This window comes from Plectropomus leopardus, chromosome 17, assembly GCF_026936395.1.
Source record: "Plectropomus leopardus strain MGB_pleo_1.0 chromosome 17, ASM2693639v1, whole genome shotgun sequence".
Taxonomy (NCBI): domain Eukaryota; kingdom Metazoa; phylum Chordata; class Actinopteri; order Perciformes; family Serranidae; genus Plectropomus; species Plectropomus leopardus.
The window spans coordinates 7644264-7663203 of NC_142192.1; the positions used below are offsets into that span (position 1 = coordinate 7644264).

Below are 18940 nucleotides of genomic sequence, written 5' to 3' on the forward strand. Positions count from 1 at the left end.
CCCTCAGGTCCATCTCATGGGCATTGTGATTTCTTTGAAATTGTGCATGACAACACACACAGTCAAACCTTCAATTTAGATAACAAAAACATCTCTCTTCCAAATAGTTAGTATTTGTTTGGTTTTTTTTTGTATCTTAATCTGAATAGAAACATTCGTCCTGAGGGTTAACTACATAAGTGCACCAATTCATGTCTTCGCTCAGTGATTGACTATTGATTTCCTATCTGTGTAGTAGATTGGTCCACAGCTTTTGCCCAACAGAGACAGAAGAGAGAACTATAGTCCTTCACCATTTCATTTCTAGGACCATTAGCACTGAGAACCCATCAACCGTAGCTCATGGACCATCTGTCATGTTCAAACGTGACACTGCTTCATTGTGTAAAGCCCATGAAATAGCTCCAGTTCAATAATCAATTCAGAGGTGGAATGGTATGTAGAACATTACTGTGAAATCCATCTCCAGTATCGCCCAGTGCTATGGTGGTCCAGCTTTAACACTGCCCCTGCTGTACACTGCTGCCTCTGCTATTCAGTATCACCAAACACAGTAAAGCAAGGTAAGACTGCGATCCAATATGTTTAATGAATAGTGATGCCCTATTAGTATTCACTGTGTGGAGACAAACCGGGGTCTTTGCAGACTCTCTTTCCTTTCCATTTGAATGACACAGAGAAATCAAAAAAGCGCCAGAGAGGCACAGAGGCCTTTCATCTGCCACTGAGCAAAAGTAAGTGAAAGAACAGGGCAGAGTTAGAAGAACTGAGTCACTGCTTATTCTGTAGATTATCCCTTTTTGCTCAGCATGACATCCAGAAAGCCTCAGTGACTACTGTTTTGTTTTCTGGCTTTGGCTGTCTGCCCCTCTGCTCAGGGAAAAGAATGGATGGACTGTCTCCAGAGGTGGAAGAGGTGAATTTATACTGATATTTTACATATGAATATGATAATAATTATGATAATATGAATCTGAATGGGGTTCATTTTTGGCCTTTTGAGGATCCCTTGTGTAACACCTTATACAGATTCTTAAGACACTTGTGAAGTATTTTAAATAGAAGTATTTGAAATAGTTGGTTAGTTAGGATTTATGACTTAGGGAAAAAGTCCTGCACCTCTTGACATCTATTCAGTTCATCAATCAAGGGCTCATGAATCTGACTTTCTTGTAAGGGACTGGTCTAGGGATTTAACGATATATTGACTTTCATGGGAAAAAAAATCTTGATATCTCCTCGGGATATCACATGGTCACTTTGCTGGTATAGCTGCATTTTACTATACCTCCTCGTCGTTGTAAATTGTCAGGGCTTGGCGACATTAATGTTTACTTGAAGTGAGTGAACTATGTGTTCAGGCAAGTGCCTCTCGCAGTTGTCCGATCGGGCAAGTGAAAAATAAATGCGATGCTAATGTGGCAATATCTGTCCAATTACTTGTGTTTTTTTGTTAGACCTTCCTGAATAACAGAACAAAAAAAAATTGAAATCATATAAATCATACCAGCTCAGGCGAGGCCAATTAGAGACCATAAACGTAGTGCACAATCAGTTCCACAGTCTGTGTGTATTAGCCTTCTAATATGCTAAATACACACAGACTGAGGAAACTGATAGTGCTCTTAGTTTATAGTCTCTGATTGGCCTAGCCTGAGTTGGCATCTATACATTTTCAATTTTTCTTTTTTCTGTTATTTGAACTGATGAAGGTCTGACACCTAAAACAGTGTTCACTTAATTAAGTTTTTTGCAGGTCATTGAACAATGTTTCAAAATTCACTCTTTTTCGCATTCTATGAGCGTTTGAAGCATGTGCATGTGCCTCCACATTCAAATGTAGCGATATTTGGAAATAAACTGCGTACTATATGATTAAAGCATTTTGGGCATTTCTAGCTGAACTGCACATGCAAGTCTGTCTCATCATAAAGTATTGAACAGGTCTGATGATAAAAATCTGTCATTCTGGACACTATAAAAGTTAACTAGCATGCGAGAGATTTGCTCTGCTTTCTGTTTTTGGAACAGAAACTAACCATTATTGCTGCTTCAAAGCAATCATATCCCTTTAAGAAGCTTTGAAATCCACTCTTGAACTGCGGTGTCTTTTTGTCAAATAAATTCATAATGATAAATACATCACTGAATGTCTTCTGTGGTTATTTATCAATTTTTCCATGCTGAAAGCAGTTATTGCTGTTGTTAGCCATCCATGATACCTTAGCTTGAGTATCTCACAATCGACCAATGAGAGGCTTTGTTCCTAATGTTGTGACAGCTTTGATTTCAAATGGATTCCACAATTAACAAACAAGCAACTGTATAGTTTTTGGCTTAAGATGTTCCCACAACCTCCTAAAACTGGCCAAGTGCCAAGCAAAATAAGCAATAAAACGATGCTCAAGTTGAAAACATCACAGCCATGTTATTGTTACATATTAATTGTATATTTGTATGTTAATCAACTATAATACTTTTACCAAGGAGCTCCAAGGAGGTTTTTGTTTGAACAACAGAGGGCGCAAGACAATGGACTCACAGAGACAGGTTTAGACTCAATAAGAAAATGGCAAACATTGACAACAGATTTGTTAACAAAAGACTTTCTAAAAATGTATGTTCCTTTGTTTTTCATTAGCCTGATAAATATCACATCATGGACATTTTATTATGGAAATACCATATTATGAGTTTTCAGTAGTGTACCATCCCTAGTTTTTACCTTTTCAGCTCTGTGTACTTACAATCAACATGTTCTGTAAGGTCCTCACACACTGCTTTTTGTTGAAATACTGAATGTAAATATACTACCTGATTGTTTGCATCTATCCTGTACCAGAATCAGGATATATTTCCTTATAAAAACTCAACATTATCAAATAATTTCATTACATTGTATTATTTAAAATATTAATAGTATCTCTCCTATGAGCAAATAAAACATCTATCTTACCTGATCATTTGTCCCTCAATACACCAAACCTACAATGATGAGAAATACATTAGTCACTTATATTAGCCACCCACTTACGCTACCGTTCAGCCCACCACCTGCCTCACACTTCACTCCTACCACAGCCTCCATGAGTAACACTCACTTTATAGGGCTGTTTCCACATAGAGAAATAAAAAAAAAAAAAACATTGCTTCCTGGTCATAGTTCAGTTATAAAATCCGAACACACCCCAGAGCGTCTTTCCTGCTTCTAACTGTGCCGTCATTTAAGCACTCAGTCACACTGGACAGCGTTACCAGTGTCATAGCAGTGTCTGGTTAGGAAGTAGTTTAACTGCCTCGGAGCAGTAAACAGAAACGAGATGCGCTGCACTGCGTTACTCTGCCCTCCATCACCTCTCTCTGTTTCCATCACAGTTAGTTTAGTAGTTAGGTCATTTTGAGACTAAATCCATTTTGTAAAAGTTTACAGCCTGCTGTGCTGTGTTCCTCAGTGTAGGACACTGCAGCTGAAAAAAGTGGCGTGACTTGAATGACAAAATGCGAGTTGACTCAAGGGCTTCTCAATCGATGATTTGAGTCATTGGCTTTAAAAAGCAAGAAAACCCTACAGGGTGATTTTATTAGGAAAGGGTTTGTAATTATATTTAGGGTTATTTAAGGCCATTGTTAAAGATTCATATTTCATGGTTAAAGACAAAAGACAACATGCCTTATCATACACATTTTGTGCAATAATACAGCATCATTCTTTATTACGCTTTAAATGTTTAGCATTTGGTTAATCCCTTTTACACTTTAGAGGCCCTGCACATCTGAACACACCTAACAAGTAACACTTGTACACAATAAAATGCGGGGCAAAGTTGGTTAGTTTTTCACGGCAGATATATTGACTGTTAAAAGCAGGAAAAGGTAAAAGGTATGGCTGTGCCTCGATGCCAACCTACCCTCCAATCCAGGACTTTTACACCTCCACAGTTTGAAAACATCACTGCAGACCTTTCACACTCTGGACACAACCTGTTCCAGCTTCTCCCCTCTGGCAGGAGCTACCAAACAATGTGCTCCAAAACAACTAGAACAGCTGAGTTTAACATCCACTTGCTCCCAGTTTAAAATTCACATTTTTAAAAAAAGAAAATTGTACATATTATCATACACTATCACTGTCAATATAAATCCTATACGTTTACATCTTGCAAAATCACAATATTTACAGAATATTTTATTAAGTACTGCTTCTGATGAAGAAAAAAAACAAACAACTCTTTTTATTCATGAAAAAAAAAATCATTTTAGTGCATATTAATGAGTGAATCCTTCTCTGTGGACACACTAGTTTTGACTAGGGCTGAAACGATTCCTCAAATAATTCAAGTAACTCGATTACAAAAAATGATCGAGGAATTTTCTCTGCCTCGAGGAATCGTTTAATTTTGCCAGCTCAAAGCATGGTATTTCGCCCGGACTACTTTTAATGCGGCGCTGACGTCACGCGCGTAAAGGAAAACGAAAGAGGCGGCGGATATGTTTGGTTTTAACCATGGATGTAGAGGTAACGACGAAGAAGGCGACGAAAGCGAAGAGAAAGGCACAAAGAAAAGGCAGAAAATGTCAAAAGTGTGGGAGCATTTCAAGCTGGACACCAAGGCGAACACTGCTGCGTGCATTCACTGTAAGACAGCGCTTGCATACCACAACAGTACGTCTTCAATGCTGCAGCATCTCCACCGAAGGCCCCGTTTACTCCGAGAGCGGGGGACCGTCACCCGAGACAAGGCAAAATTAAGTTAACGTAGCGCTAATTAATGAGATTAACGTTACTGTACCTTGCTAACATAACGTTAGCCCTGCGGTTGGCTAGGTTTCTATTAATTATGACTACTGTGGATGCGTGGCTGACGTGCCTTTCATACAGGCTTTATTTAATCTGTAAAAACACAGCGCTGTAGAGTGATGAGGGTGAAAAATAAAAACATAATAAAGCTAACTGGGTAGTTAAAAAAGGAAACCAATGGTTCATTATTAGGTGAAATGTCTTATTGTCTCATGTATATTTATAATTGCTCTTTAACTAAACAAAAATATGTTTTATCCGATTACTCGATTAATCGATGGAATTTTCAGTAGAATACTCGATTACTAAAATATTCGATAGCTGCAGCCCTAGTTTTGACGTAGTGTGAAGACAGTAAGTGTTCACAACAAGGGCTTAGGTTTTTTTAGATGTGAAACTTGTGGTTCGGGGTCCTCCATTAGAAAATTTAGAGTGTCACAACAAATTAACATACCTATTCATCAAATATCGCGGCATGGTCAGCAGACTTTCCCCCCTGATATCTACACATATGGTTCTCAATAGTCCTGTCTATTTTCTCCCTTTCTTTGAAAAAAATGGGAGTCAATTTCATTGTATGTGTTCTTGTCCCTTGAAGATGAATTTGACATACATTAACAATGGATCTGTTCTGTTCAAGTATCTTATTAAGTCATGACATTGTGACAGTGAGCCAGCATGAACAATAAACAGCTAAATGGAATTAAGTTTTGCCGGTGGTTTGATCCCTGGCCCCTGCAGCCCACATCGAAGAATCCTAGAGAAAAAATTGAACCTCAAAAATGTGTGTGAATCTCTATGTGAAAAGAAGGTGGCACTCTGCATGGTAGCCTGGCTAACATCGCATGAATGTGTGTGAATGGGTGAGTGGTGCTTGTGTTACAAAGCGCTTTGAGTGTTCGGTAAGGCCTGAGAAGTGTTATATAATGCAGTCCTTTAACCATTTTATTATTTACAGCTCTGCTTTCTTTACTGTGAAAGAGACCGATTATATGAGGTCACCAACGTCATGAACTAATAAGAGACAACATTGTACATAGACCTTACTTTAAAGGCCCAATAAAATTGATATAGAGGTTGTGGAAGATGTCAGTGAAGCAAAGCGCACACACCCACACAGTCCTGAGAAGAGTCTAATCAGACAACATTAAGTGAAAACAACTCAAGGATGTACTATTGCTGTAGGGGCTTTAAAAACACATCAAATTGATTATTAATCAATTTGTTTTTTGATTAATGCAGAAATTTGAGATGAAGTCATGTAGCTCTTGGAATCTACTTACTTTGCTGATTGGAGGGCTTTTAAAATTAGGTGTGTTTTTCAAAATTAATGGGTAATTTAAGGGAACTTTGGCTACCATTCACCCCAAACACCTTATCTACTTTGAGTCTTTTTGATATGGTTTAATGGACAAATTACAGATCAACTGAGGGCATTTTTATGGACGCATATGCTGCAAAAATAGTGCAGATATTTTCTATATCAAGTAATTTTTTTCTGACAATGGATATTTTTGACTTATCAAAGATGCAGCAGGCCAGCTGGTAATTTCATGCAAGGGGGGGGCTAGTTTGGATTATCAAGTGGGCAAAGCAGGCAACAGCCTTGGGGCACAAGAACTCCAGGGGCACTGGCAGACCCAGGCTTACTGTGTGTCAACTAGTTTGTACTTAATTAATCGAAAAAATTGTTCTGAGGATATGCATACTAGAGCAAACTATCAACTGACAAGATGCAGGCTTTAAGGGAAACTTCCGTACACAGAAATACTTTAATGACTGACAAAAGTCTCTGAGTCAGTGTAGAAACGTAATTGACAAAACAGGCGGTTGCATTTATCTTTAAACTTGCAATAGCTTTACTACAAAGAATATGGACTGTGTGTGCAAAGGCTTTAAATGAATAATTTAATATGACATGTCTCTTCGTGGTTGTTTTGGTCCTTTTTGTAGTTGTTGTCTCTTTTTTAGTTACTTTAGGTCTCTTTGTAGTCATTCCATGTCTCTTAGTGGCTGTTTTGTTTTTTTTATAGTTGTTTTGAGTCTCTTTGTGTCTCTTTGCAGCTGTTTTGCATCTCGTCTATTTGTGTTTCTTTACAGGGGGTTTCCATGAGAGATTCCTGTTATGAATCTCTTTGTAGTCATGTAGTGTTTCTTTGTAGTCATTTTGTGTCTCCTTGTAGCTGTTAAGCCACTTTTTGTAGTTGTTTTGAGTCATTTTGTGTGTGTTTGCATGTCTTTGTGTGTCTCTTTGTAGTTGTTTTGTGTCTCTTTTTATAAAGTCTCTTCAAGTGACATTTTACAGGTGAAGGCCAGGGAGGCCCCTGACACTTTGGGCCCCTTGCCTGTGCCCAGTAGGCCTTACAGTAATCCATCCACTAACAACAGCCAGACCAGAATGCCCCCTCTCCAAAAATGACATGTCTCTAAACCCATATTCATTATATTTCTAAATGAGCAGAAGTTCTTAGTGTTAAATCCATCAGCATGAGTTGGGTATAGAGCTCTGACAGCTGCGGATTTATCTTATTAAAAGTGAGCAGTGTAAGTTGACGAGGGTGCGCAGCATTACTCATGTCAGGCATGTCTGTGCAGGTCACACCACCTTGAACCCCTTCGGCCTGCCTCCGGGCTTATAGTTATTGTGTTATCACAAAGAGAGATGGAAGATGGAGATGCAGGCCCTGCGAACTGCAAGTCACTGGGATGAAGCAGGGTCATTATTGACTGGCCCTAAGCCATCGCCTTGCGTCTTCCCTCCCACCTCAATAGATTATGCCATAGGTGGGAGAACAGTTTCATCAGTTTTTTTTTTCCTGCTCCACATTTTCAGCACTGCCAGCCCCCTCCCCACCCCTTTTTGATTCACTGCCTTCTTACCAAACGACATATTTGCCATTAACTGCCGCCTTCATGGACGTTCTATCAGCCAGGCCTGACATAATCAATGATGGTTGCCATACTTAATGAGACATTTTCTTAAAAAACACCAGCTTTTAACGTCAGCAGCCCTACCATCCTGAAATAGGTTTTTGCAGACCTTGTGCGACATTATTCGATTTGACCATGTAAAGAGATGAGAGAGAGGCTTCCGGTCCGCAGACCCGTTAAGAGCAATCTAATTTAATGCAATGTAAAGTCATGTCAGAGATAAGATGAATCCGCACGGATCTCGAGCGAGCTCAAATTGAATCTGCCATCACTCAGGGGAGACGCACAGATACATCTCTATTCACCAGCCGCGTTGCGGTTCACCTCCCGTGGTGAATTTGTGTCAGAATGACGGAGATTAATTGATTCATGTGGCTACCCGCTGTATGGCTGGAGCCTTAACACAAACCAGCAGGGGGAAGAGATGCATCTTTGTATTTGTGTTTGCACAGCTTTACTTCTGCAGAATTGTGATACCAGGGTGCCGGGGCCTGCTCCCACATGCTTGTACATCCCATCGGCCCATTTGGTCCCAACGTTCTGAACATGACAACCTACTGATTGATTACACTTTTTAGATAGATTTACACAACAGGGATAAGGAAAAGTCCTGCAGAGCCGGCTGAACTAAAGGCAAACCATAACCCGCCACCAGCTGATCTTTTGTGGAAACAAGCCCAGAGTTGTTTATCATCGGCTTGAGCTCAAACAGCTCAGTGTGTCTGCTCTTTTATGTGGTTATTAATAACTTATGAGTGAGAATGTGAACAATCAAAAGGCATGCATAAGTCTGCTGTGATTGCTCTTAGTAGGAGGGTGTGACAATGAAAAATGAAACAAAAGAAGCAAATAATAAACTATTTATGTGTAGTGTGAGAGGTGGCCTCAGGTAGTCTGTGACTGAAATACTGCCAACACTTCCCAGAGCTTTATTATCACCTTTAAATTGGAACTGGGTATGTGAAAAATGTTCAAACCAGTTAGCCAGATAGTTAGCCAAACACTATACTGGACTGGTTTACCGAATTTTACCAGATGTTTTAATTGACTCAGCAGCTGCTAATGAGTCTAACATGATGACTCAGTGTCCCAAATGAACATCAGTGTCTATCACAAAGCATTGGACATACCATTGGACCTCTGTGTCCACACTGATTCAATTTAATATGCAAATATATTACTTCATATAAACAAACACATAGTTATCAGCTGTGCACTCGAGGTCAGACCGGAGACGTAAAACACTTAAAAGATAGGTGAGTAACCTACTTGCTATCTTGCTACGTTTGTAACGTTACTTTGTAAAGCAGAAAACACATGTTTTATAATGCATTTGGCTCTGTTTGTGTGTTTACAAACAGAATATTTTAATAATCACACTGTCATATTGCTAATTATTCATGCAGTTTGAGTTGAATTTGAGTGCTGTGACTACGGCAAAAAATCCATTCTGAATGGACCATCATTGACTCATGAACATGTCATGTTTGTGAAATACGTCATTTTGATGCACAGTACATTTCCAGAGCTTTTATTTTGAAGTGCCATCTCCTGCTGTAAAGTGGAAGTTTTTTCCAAAACAGCAATTATTTTAATGCCCTCTTCTTGGTATTATTTCACTTATTACCACACTGTGCCTTTGTAGCATTTTTGTTACTAATATTTGCAATGTCAATTTGTCACTAATATAAATTGGCAATAATATTCACTGTTTTGGATGCAGTACTCTTTAAATACTCTGTTTAAGTAACTGCACTTTATTCTTGTAACATGTTTTGTTTCATTGTTTTCTAAGGCCAAGTGTTGTTTGTATTTTGTGAAATAAACTGAATGTGTGGTCATTTTTCTTATGTGTGAATACTGAACTAATGACTAAAGAGAAATGTGGACCCTGTGGCTGGACCTGTCAGGAACTACTGACTTAGGCTGCTTTTTAAATAGTCAGAAAGTGACATGACTTAATTACAAATGCCAGTTCAGCCAGTTTGCATAAATCAAACCGGTTAAAGCTTGTACGCCAGGTCGGACCGGTAAAACCGCAAACTGACTCAACTCTACTTTATAAATCAACCATCTGTACATTTCTGATTGGAATGAATATGACTTCCTTGCAAGTGTGTGCAGAAACTGTCATGTGAGTAATGGAATCATCAAGATAAGCATCCTCCCTGTTTTTCAATGCATTCAGTCATCTCGAAAGTCTCAGCTCCAGAGCTTGAATGCAGCCTTTCAGTGTGAAACAATGGCTTCTACAGTAATTACACACGCTGCCGCTGTGACAATGAGACTCGCAGCGTACTCTTAAGCATTCAGATCAGCCTCTAAAAGAAAGCGACAGAGACAAATCTGAGGACCTGTGTTTTCTTTCCAGCAACATGTGAAGAAAAATTCCAGGTTTGTGTAATCTGACACAAACAGATGCTTTGAGGAGAGTGTCCTCCTTGTCCTTTTGTGCACAGCAAACAATGGCAATTGTATTTTTTTTTTTTTAATCCGAGCCGCATTATGCAGCTTTTCATCATCTTTTAAACACAGTAAAAGGGGATCTGTTGCCTTGTAAACACAATGAGAGATTGTAATTGAACCTGCGGAGAGAACACTGACAGCCAAACAATGCACCTTAGTGTGGCCTTTGACTTTATCGCTTGATTACAACTTCTGACTATTTCTGGTGTTAAGTTGTCCTGCTGCATACGCACTCTCACATGTTCGAAAATCATCTGTCTCTGTCCCGTCTCTCATTTAGAAAGTGCCCAGGCAGCAGAGGGAGTACAGTATATATATATTGATAAGAAACAGCGCAGAGTGCAGAGAAGGGTCAAGCCGTGAATCACCAGAGCTTATCAGCCCACTCATAAAACACAGTAACTAGATGTGACATCGCTTGTAAAGCGCCACATGCAGATTAAGTGCGTCGAGCCCTCGATCAATGGATCATCAAGACTCTCCAATTAAAGAGGTGGCTGAATCCTAGAGGCTCTGTTTGGTGGTAATGATAAAAAAAAGTCCATTAAAGTTGCTAATTAAATGATAAGCGTAAATTAAAATACAGGTCAAGCGAATGAACTGTGGGATTTTTAAGCAGCGGTATCGGCTGGTTGTAAGTGGCTGGGATGGGGTGGTGGTAATGGTGTAGGGGTTTTCGGGAGGGCATCAACAACTCTTCCATTACAAACTCATAAGTGTTTGAAAATAACTTTGTAGAGTGGATAATGGGCCAAGCATCCAGCTAAAGTTGGGGGGGGGGGGGTGAAACAGAAACATTTGTCAAAGAGTTAAACTTTGCATTTCGATACTAATATTATCGCACTATAGTATGTCAAATGCATTTTGCCAAAAATACCAGGATGAAAAAATCTAAAATACATACATTGCAAAGTAACAAAGGTAGAGCTCTCCAGACCGCCCACTGTCTCTGGCGAGCTCGGCGAATGGCATTTTGTTTATCTTCAAGGTAAAAGGTATTTGCACAAGAGGGTCAAAGTTCACGGCACAGTTTTTTGAAGAGGTAGTGTGTCCCTTTTGTGTGCATACTACATGTAACAGTACATACTATGTAAGGGCAACTGCGGTACCAAATGAAAGTGAAAAAATAAATAAAAATAGTATGCGATTTGGAGCGCATCAAAAGTGTCTTAAGATTCAGTGCTTGGGTTCTGTTAATAGTTACATTATACATCATAAATAGTTTCTATTTGTGACTCCAAATGCCTGCAGTCAGGAGATGATGAAAGCCCCCCACCCCTCCTTCATGGTCTGTTTTGCATCTGTTTGTAGTCACTTTGACTCTCCTAGTGGCAGAGGTGGGACTAAATCACACGTGCGAGTCTCAAGCAGGTCTCAAGTTTTAAAATTCAAGTCTCAAGTCAAGTCGAGTCCTTGCTATAGGTCAAGCAAGTCACAAGGCAAGTTATATAAAATTCTGATCATTTACAGAGGTATTTCACTGCTGGAAAGATGGTCTTTTCATAAAATTGGGCTGTCTATGCAGTATAAAATAGGGGCGGTGGGTGGGGGGTTTGGGGGGTAAATAGATACAGCATAGTATCACTGTATTTTTGCATGGCTTTATCATATCAACAAATGGAGTAGCTAAGTATCTATCCAAGTTTTGTTTTTTTTCATTATAGAAATTGCTGTTACAAATACAAGTGAACCTTTTGGTGCCCTCCTTGAAAATAAAATCAATTGCTTTTTCAGTCTATTAGTTACAATTTTCTGCAATAAAATTGATTTAAGTGAGATGATCAGATTGAATAATTTATCTTAGATAACACAGATGTTCACAAAGTTTTCCCTAGGGGATATGATAAGCAGCTGAAAAATGTCATAAATTGCAGTTGATTGCAATATAAATGTTATCACAATACTCAGCATACTGCAACACATGCAAAATCACAATAATATTGTATTGTGACTTATTATGATAATATTGTATTGTGACATATGAGCCTTCTAGGACCTCTAGGACATCTGGGGCTGGCCAACTGACCATCCTAAGAGTTAGAACAAAACATGATGAGGCAGCATTTTGTTATCATGCAGCACAAACCTAGAATAAACTCCCAGATGATGTTAGATTAACCCCTACTCTGACCACCTTTAACTCAAAGCTAAAAACTTTTGTGTTTTACATTGTCTACCCCACCTGGTACTGGCTGAAAATTTATTTTTAAACTTGATTCTAAATCATTTTAAATTATCTTTTTTATCTTTGCTACTGTTTTATGCACATTTGCTGTTTTTAATTGTTTTTTTTTGTGTTGTGTTTTTCAGTTAGTATTGATTTTGCCTTTTATATCTTTTTTCTTTACTATTTTATTGTAAGATTCTATCCTTTAATATGGTAATATATTATTGCTCTCTAAAGCACTTTGAATTGCCCTGTTATATGAAATGTGCTATACAAATACAACTGCCCTGCCTTGCCCACATGACCAAAGGAAACAGAAAAAAAGGCTTAGGAGGTAGGAAACCTACAACCACCAAACCACCAGGTCATTAAACACTTGTACTTGTGGGTGACGTAATGCAAGCTTGTCCATTTTGACACTGTATGACAGCCAGCTGGTAACAAACAATATGGCATTACTGCTAAACAGTGCATTAAAATATGTTTCTAAAAGCATTTCAGGCAGCATCTATTTTTTCAGTCTTCGTTTTTTACAACACAAGAAACAGTAGGACAACAGTTTCCTGTTCACAAATTCTCATACTGCAGCAAACAGTGCACAAAAATATGTTTCTGAAAACATTGTAGGTGAGAAATAGGCATCACAGTAACAGAATATTGGTTTGTATTTGATCAGCACTGCTTAGTTTTACTGTCTTATCTGTTTTTCAGTTATCCTTTTTTCATTTTAATTGAGCAACCAGTGTTTCATGTCACCATGCAAGACAAATCAGTCACCTTAGTGGAGTGAGCAGGTTCCATGGCCTGGATTCAGGTAAATACCTATTTATTTTGCATCATCTGGCAGATATGCGTTGGGAAATTTGGACTCTGGTAAGGTTTAGGCTACCACAAATCATTTAGCCTTCACATACTACTCACACTGTTATGATACAAAGCTTTTTTCAAGCTATTTTCAACATATAAAAAATTTGCTGTCATCAGTTTACACTTTATAAATCTCCCTAATATTTGATATTTTGTTGCAATCCATAACATGCCTCCTAAATGAACAAACAGTGGAAAGTGTGGCGCTGGAATAATAATACAGCCCTACAGCTCTAATGGACTTTAAAGTGAAAACAAATACTGTTGTTAACCTTTCCACCTTCAATAAACTGCACCTCCTTTTACTGGGCATTCCCAAACAGAGCAAAGATGTCTAGAAGCGAGGGGGACGCAGAGACAGATACGCAGAGCTACAGGTCAGAAGACAGACGCCACACTAATGTCCAAAGTTTTCACATGACAAGATACCTCGAGGCAACACTGGCCTGGCAGAAAACGTTCGCACACATATAACTCCAAGAAACGTATTCAGAAACAACGCAAACACACACAAAGTATTTCTCAGCCAGTAAGAAGGTTAACGAATGTACAAATAATATCACATTAGTTGTAGGGACAACTTCAGGGACATATTCGCAACGCCCCTACGCCCGTGAGCTAACGTTTGACTTGCTAACAAGCTAATAAATCAAGCTAAATTACGTACCTATTTTTGTGGGTTTTGTCGTAACGGACGAAGTCGGGCGTTGTGGTGGTGGTGGCACTTATTTTAAGGTTGCAGGTCTGCATACCGCTGTCCTCTTCTCACTGCCGTCTTCGAAAACATTATTCTAAAATCCGAATAGTACGTTTTTCAGACTGAAGTTCTCCATCACAGCTGTCTCTTGCCGTAAACTCCACTGCTCTGCTGCGTCACTGCAGGTTGCCAGGTTTGTTCACAACGCGCAGAAATCACCTAATCATGTTTTGAAAAAAAAAATATATATATATATCTATATATATATATATATATATAGTTGTAGCTTAATAGTAATGACAGTGCGGGTTTGTTTTTTTTTAACTTATTTGAAAATAATGTTTAAATATTTTGTTTTATTTTCAAGTCACATTGGTACAGCTTCCTGTTTAACTTTGGCTTTGACCTTACTGTGACTCTCTTTCTGGTTACTTAAACTCTCTTATTGTGACTGTTAAAAACAAATTATTGATGCAAATAAGCCAACTATTACCTCCTGACTCTGGTGGGGTAGGGCACCCCTCTGACCCAAATCCTGTCTGTGAGGCGTGAAAAGAATGTCTCCAAAAGCATGGCTGTTAAGCAACAACATATTTTATTTACTTTCCTGTTTTATACACTATTTAGAAAATAAAACACATTGAATAAATACAAATTTAGAAAGCGACAGATTTTCGCCGTATTCTCACAGCAACACGCGGTTATTCTTACGGAGCTCTCTTGGGACTAGCGGAGGGATTCGCGGTGCAGAATCCATCCTGAAGCAGACTTGGGCCACACACTGCGATGAAACACTTAAGACTGGGCATGCAGATGCTGAAGTGGTCCCCATTTACAGACACAGAGAGAATGGATTGGCACATTGAGAAGACGTTAAGAACATCTAGAAACACCTGGGGGAGGGAGGAAAAAAACATCTATATACACGGAAAATAAATAAAGAGAAATTAGGTCCAAGACAACTTTACTGTACAGATATGTCCATCGGATGTGACCGATGTCCTTCCTTCTTAACCTCAGCTTACCTCCGACAATCAGCCTCACCCACGATAAAGTTCAAATATAGTACAGTACAACATGGGATGTTCACCAACAGCAGATTGCACCATTTACAGTGTTACAAACAAACACAAAATATCACCCATTGGTTGGCATCAACTGTAGTTCCCTTTCAGTGTTTGTTCATAGTAAGGCAGGATACAGCTGAGCTCTTTGAGTCCCATCGTCGAGGTGTATGACAGGAAGTCCGGCTTGCCTTGACAGTGGTCACATATAAAATGAACTCCTGCTAAGTGTCCTCTGGTTTGGCAGATGTAAAGAGGCTCAAAAGAGTACAGGTTGGATCAGAGTGCCGAGGAAAAGCAAAAAGGGTGTCAGTAATATGTTACAAGTTGTCCAGTGAGTGTTCTCAATCAGTCTTTATGGCAGAACATGTTTCATCCAGGCATGGCGAAGAAGACAACCAGAGCTGTATACACGGACTAAGGAGGCAGGAGCACAGATCCAGGATGCGGGATCCAGGTCCCAGACCTTCTCCTCAAAGAGGGATGAGAAGTAAGGGATTGGTGCTATCTGACTTCCAAGCAGTCCAGGTACTCCTGGGCCAGGTCATAGCAGAACCGGTACTGCTCCTAGAACAAGCACAAGTATTGACCAGGATTAGTTTCCATGTCAACTGTAAATAACTTGCGTGAACGACAAATTTTCCCTCTGAGATTTCTATGTCTAGGTGGAGTGGTGGTGGATAAGGTGGGTGCTCTACTAGTTATACCCCTTTTCCAGCAAAGTTAGTGTGTACGCAGGATGTTCAAACACAGGCAAACCTGCTAAAAAACAGACTAAAAATTCCCATTGCCAGTAGCAGTGTACACAACTGTGCAGCAGATGAGTATGCCTTTCTGTCTGTGTGTGCAAGTGTTTATTTGTTTTTTTTTGTTTATTTGTTTGTTTGTTTTTTTAACGGTGTGTCAGGTTCTGTGTCACGGACAGGCTGGAAAACAGGTTAGCGATAAATACTAAAAAGCAGCATGGAGGCCTGTGAATATTTCCCGGGGGCGTGGTTCAAGTTTTCTTGACCTGTTCTCAACATGAAGGTGACTGAGCCAGCAGCTAGCAGCTAACGGTGCTAACTCCATAAACAGAGCTGTACGACGACAACAGTGCTGACATAACTGACAGTGTTAGCCACGAGAGAACCAGAGGGGGGGGGCTATGTTCTGCAACAATGCCATCCCAATATCAGCAATATAAGCCATTACTCCACTATATACTAATATAGCAAATAGTGGTTTATAGCTATATTATTGCTCTCAGTGTTGCACACAGAACCTTTTTTATTTATATATTCAATGGGCTTTGGGCAGAGTGCCACAGACAGGCTAGGGAAATTAGAAAGTATTTATGGCGAACACGGCGTAGGTTTATGTCTTTTCATTGGATTAGCTGACCATGAGAAAAACATGGGCAATCTCTAGCCTTGTTCTTTAAGAAAGGAATGATAGGGATGACTTATTTGCTGTTTATTTATGTGTGCGATGTCCTCTCTCAAAAGCCATCATGCCTCGAGTGAAGCTGCCTTGGATCCTGGTCTGTTCAGGTTACTGTGGGTGGAGAGATTGGTAATGCTGTCTTCCCTATAATGGATTCATCCCTGTGTGACTGCTGAATGTCAGTGCAAAATAATGGATTTAGCTTTTTAAATGTGAGCAGCTGACACCAAAACCTGAAGTTTGCTGTTAATGTTAAGATTATCAATACATTCACTGCTAGCAAATAGAAAGTAGTTGTCTGTGTTTGATCAGGTGTTGTGGAGATAATTACAAAAAACACAAACAGCAACATGACCCCCACAAATATAAAATGTACCACTAGAGGATTTTTAATGATTTTAAAAGGTTTCAGATTGACAGTGAAGCTTTTTGGGGTTTTTTTGGCCCTAATCAAACAGAGGTGTGGTGGCTGCAAGAAGCAGCTGGCTCCCTGGTATTTTTGACATTATCAAATCTGGCCCCCATTCAAAAACGTTTGGACACCCTTGACCTAAACAATAGGCCCTTTTAACATTTGTATTTCTCTTAGGACTGTGTAGCTGCTCTCACTCACATTTCATTTTCTTGTTGCTATTTTTTATGGATGTAGCTCTTTTACTGTACAAATATACTGATTCTACAATTAATAACAGTGACATTTTCAACACATTTTAACAAGTTAAAAGAAATACATTTATTGGTGTAAAATTACAGCAAGTGTCTATAATTTGATAAATTGTCTATAATCTAGTGGTTTATTACTGTAATGGAAAATAACAGGAATTTCTGTAAATTAAATGTAAATCAATGCTACATATGCATGTATGCTTTTATTTTCAAATTCTGCAAGAAAACATGAATGCTGTTAGCACTGTAGCATTACTTGAAACAAATATTAATGCTGCTGCTACTGTCCTATAAATTGGAGTCCTATAAAATACAGATTCAGTATGAGCACGAATTCAACTTGACACATTTTTTCAATTTTCAAATGATTGATTTGCACCCACTTGCTAGTTTCCCCACTGACTTTGTGTGCAATAATCTAAAATCTAAAATGTAATTCTCATTTGGCTAAACACACCTTTATGGTGGAATTTTCCATTTATGCTGTTTTTCTAAATGGATGTACTCAGAAATATATTAAGTAAGAGAAACAAGTAGTGAAAAGCCTTTGATTTATTTCCAGAAAGTGGCTCATTTAGTTTTTTTGTTTTCCTGCAGAGCAGTTTTCAACTTCCCTGGTGTTTTCTGTCTGAGGCAGCAGCATAGCATGATATATGTAACCGTGAATAGAGAGATGAAGATCCCTGCCTGCTCACCATTGTCTCCACCATGTTTGGCTTGGAGTTGCGCAGCGTTTTGGCAGCAAAGAACACGTCCACCACGCTGTGGTGACGAATCATCTCCAGGATCATGGTGCTGGCACAGAAAGTACCGCTCCGACCGCCGCCGTTCCTGCTCCAGAAAGAACGAACAAAGACACACGGTCACAAACACATAGAACGGGAAACATGAGTGACCTAATAAAGATGTGGTACAGCAGCTCAGACAGCCTCTCAGAGGGGGTGCTACAGAGTGAAATGTCACAGTTTGACTGAGCACAGATCAAGCATGCTGTCAGAAAAAGGCCAACTGGCAGACTTTCAAGATGAATATCTGAGTAAAGTTCTCATTAAAATACAGGAGCAGGGACTTAATCAGGAATGAGATGTCTAACACACAGCCCAACCTCCAGAGATCAAAGGGCTCCAACATGGAGATGGAGGACAAATCTAATGGTAGGCAGGAAGCTCCACTCAAGCAGTTAATGTAAAGACACAAACACTTAAGGAAGTTTGTCTTCTTTTCAGAGATTAAAATCTCATGAATTCTGAGTTACAAAGGAGAACCATTGAGTGTGACCATGGTAAATAACAGTAGTGAGGTGAATAATATGAATGCAGTGTGGAATCTGATTAGATCTGTTTACTTGAGGTAGTTCAGCCTTCAATGAGAGTCTGAACATTGTTTCTAATGCATTTTCAATCAGATAAGGATCACAGTAATGAGATGCTGAATTCAGAACCGTTTTAAATGTTATGTCACATCAGCATAACATAGACATATACTGCACTTTCAGTTTAACTACAATTACCACCTCTGGGTTGTATTCCTCTGAGCACCAGTCAAGTTGCGCTTGCAGTTTACATGTACTTTTGTGAAAACATGCATGTGTCACACATCTTCCCCTCGGCAACACGGAAGATCTTTGCAATCAGCTCAGTTTCAAGGTGGGGACCCAAGATTAGTGTCACCAATTCAATATCTGACCAAATGTCTCTCTGTATCTGAAATATGATGCTGAATAATTGAGAACATTGTAATGTTACAGTGAAGCTGACATTTTATACTTGTGGACATAAAATGTCACCACTTCATCATTTTATCCAATTAGACATTTTTGTAAAATTTTAGCACATGAATTTTTGAGTTATGGCCATAAT

At 39.2% G+C, this 18940-nt stretch overlaps 1 protein-coding gene and 1 long non-coding RNA gene across 5 annotated transcripts in view; both read right to left on the reverse strand.

Moving 5' to 3' along the window:
- The window catches only part of LOC148186598 (uncharacterized), a 251276-nt gene extending 237155 nt beyond the window's left edge, over window positions 1–14121 (reverse strand). For both annotated transcript variants that reach the window (XR_015779532.1, XR_015779533.1), the window contains exon 1: window positions 13897–14121. This is a non-coding gene — a long non-coding RNA (uncharacterized LOC148186598). The remainder of the gene's footprint in view (window positions 1–13896) is intronic.
- Window positions 14122–14508: 387 nt separating this feature from the next.
- Window positions 14509–18940, reverse strand: part of ptprua (protein tyrosine phosphatase receptor type Ua) — a 280443-nt gene continuing 276011 nt past the window's right edge. For all 3 annotated transcript variants that reach the window (XM_088090203.1, XM_088090202.1, XM_088090201.1), the window contains 2 exons: window positions 17777–17912; window positions 14509–15557 (listed from right to left, as the gene is read on the reverse strand). In XM_088090203.1, coding sequence (XP_087946329.1) covers window positions 15495–15557; window positions 17777–17912 — 199 coding nt within the window. In that variant the 3' untranslated portion in view covers window positions 14509–15494. The remainder of the gene's footprint in view (window positions 15558–17776; window positions 17913–18940) is intronic.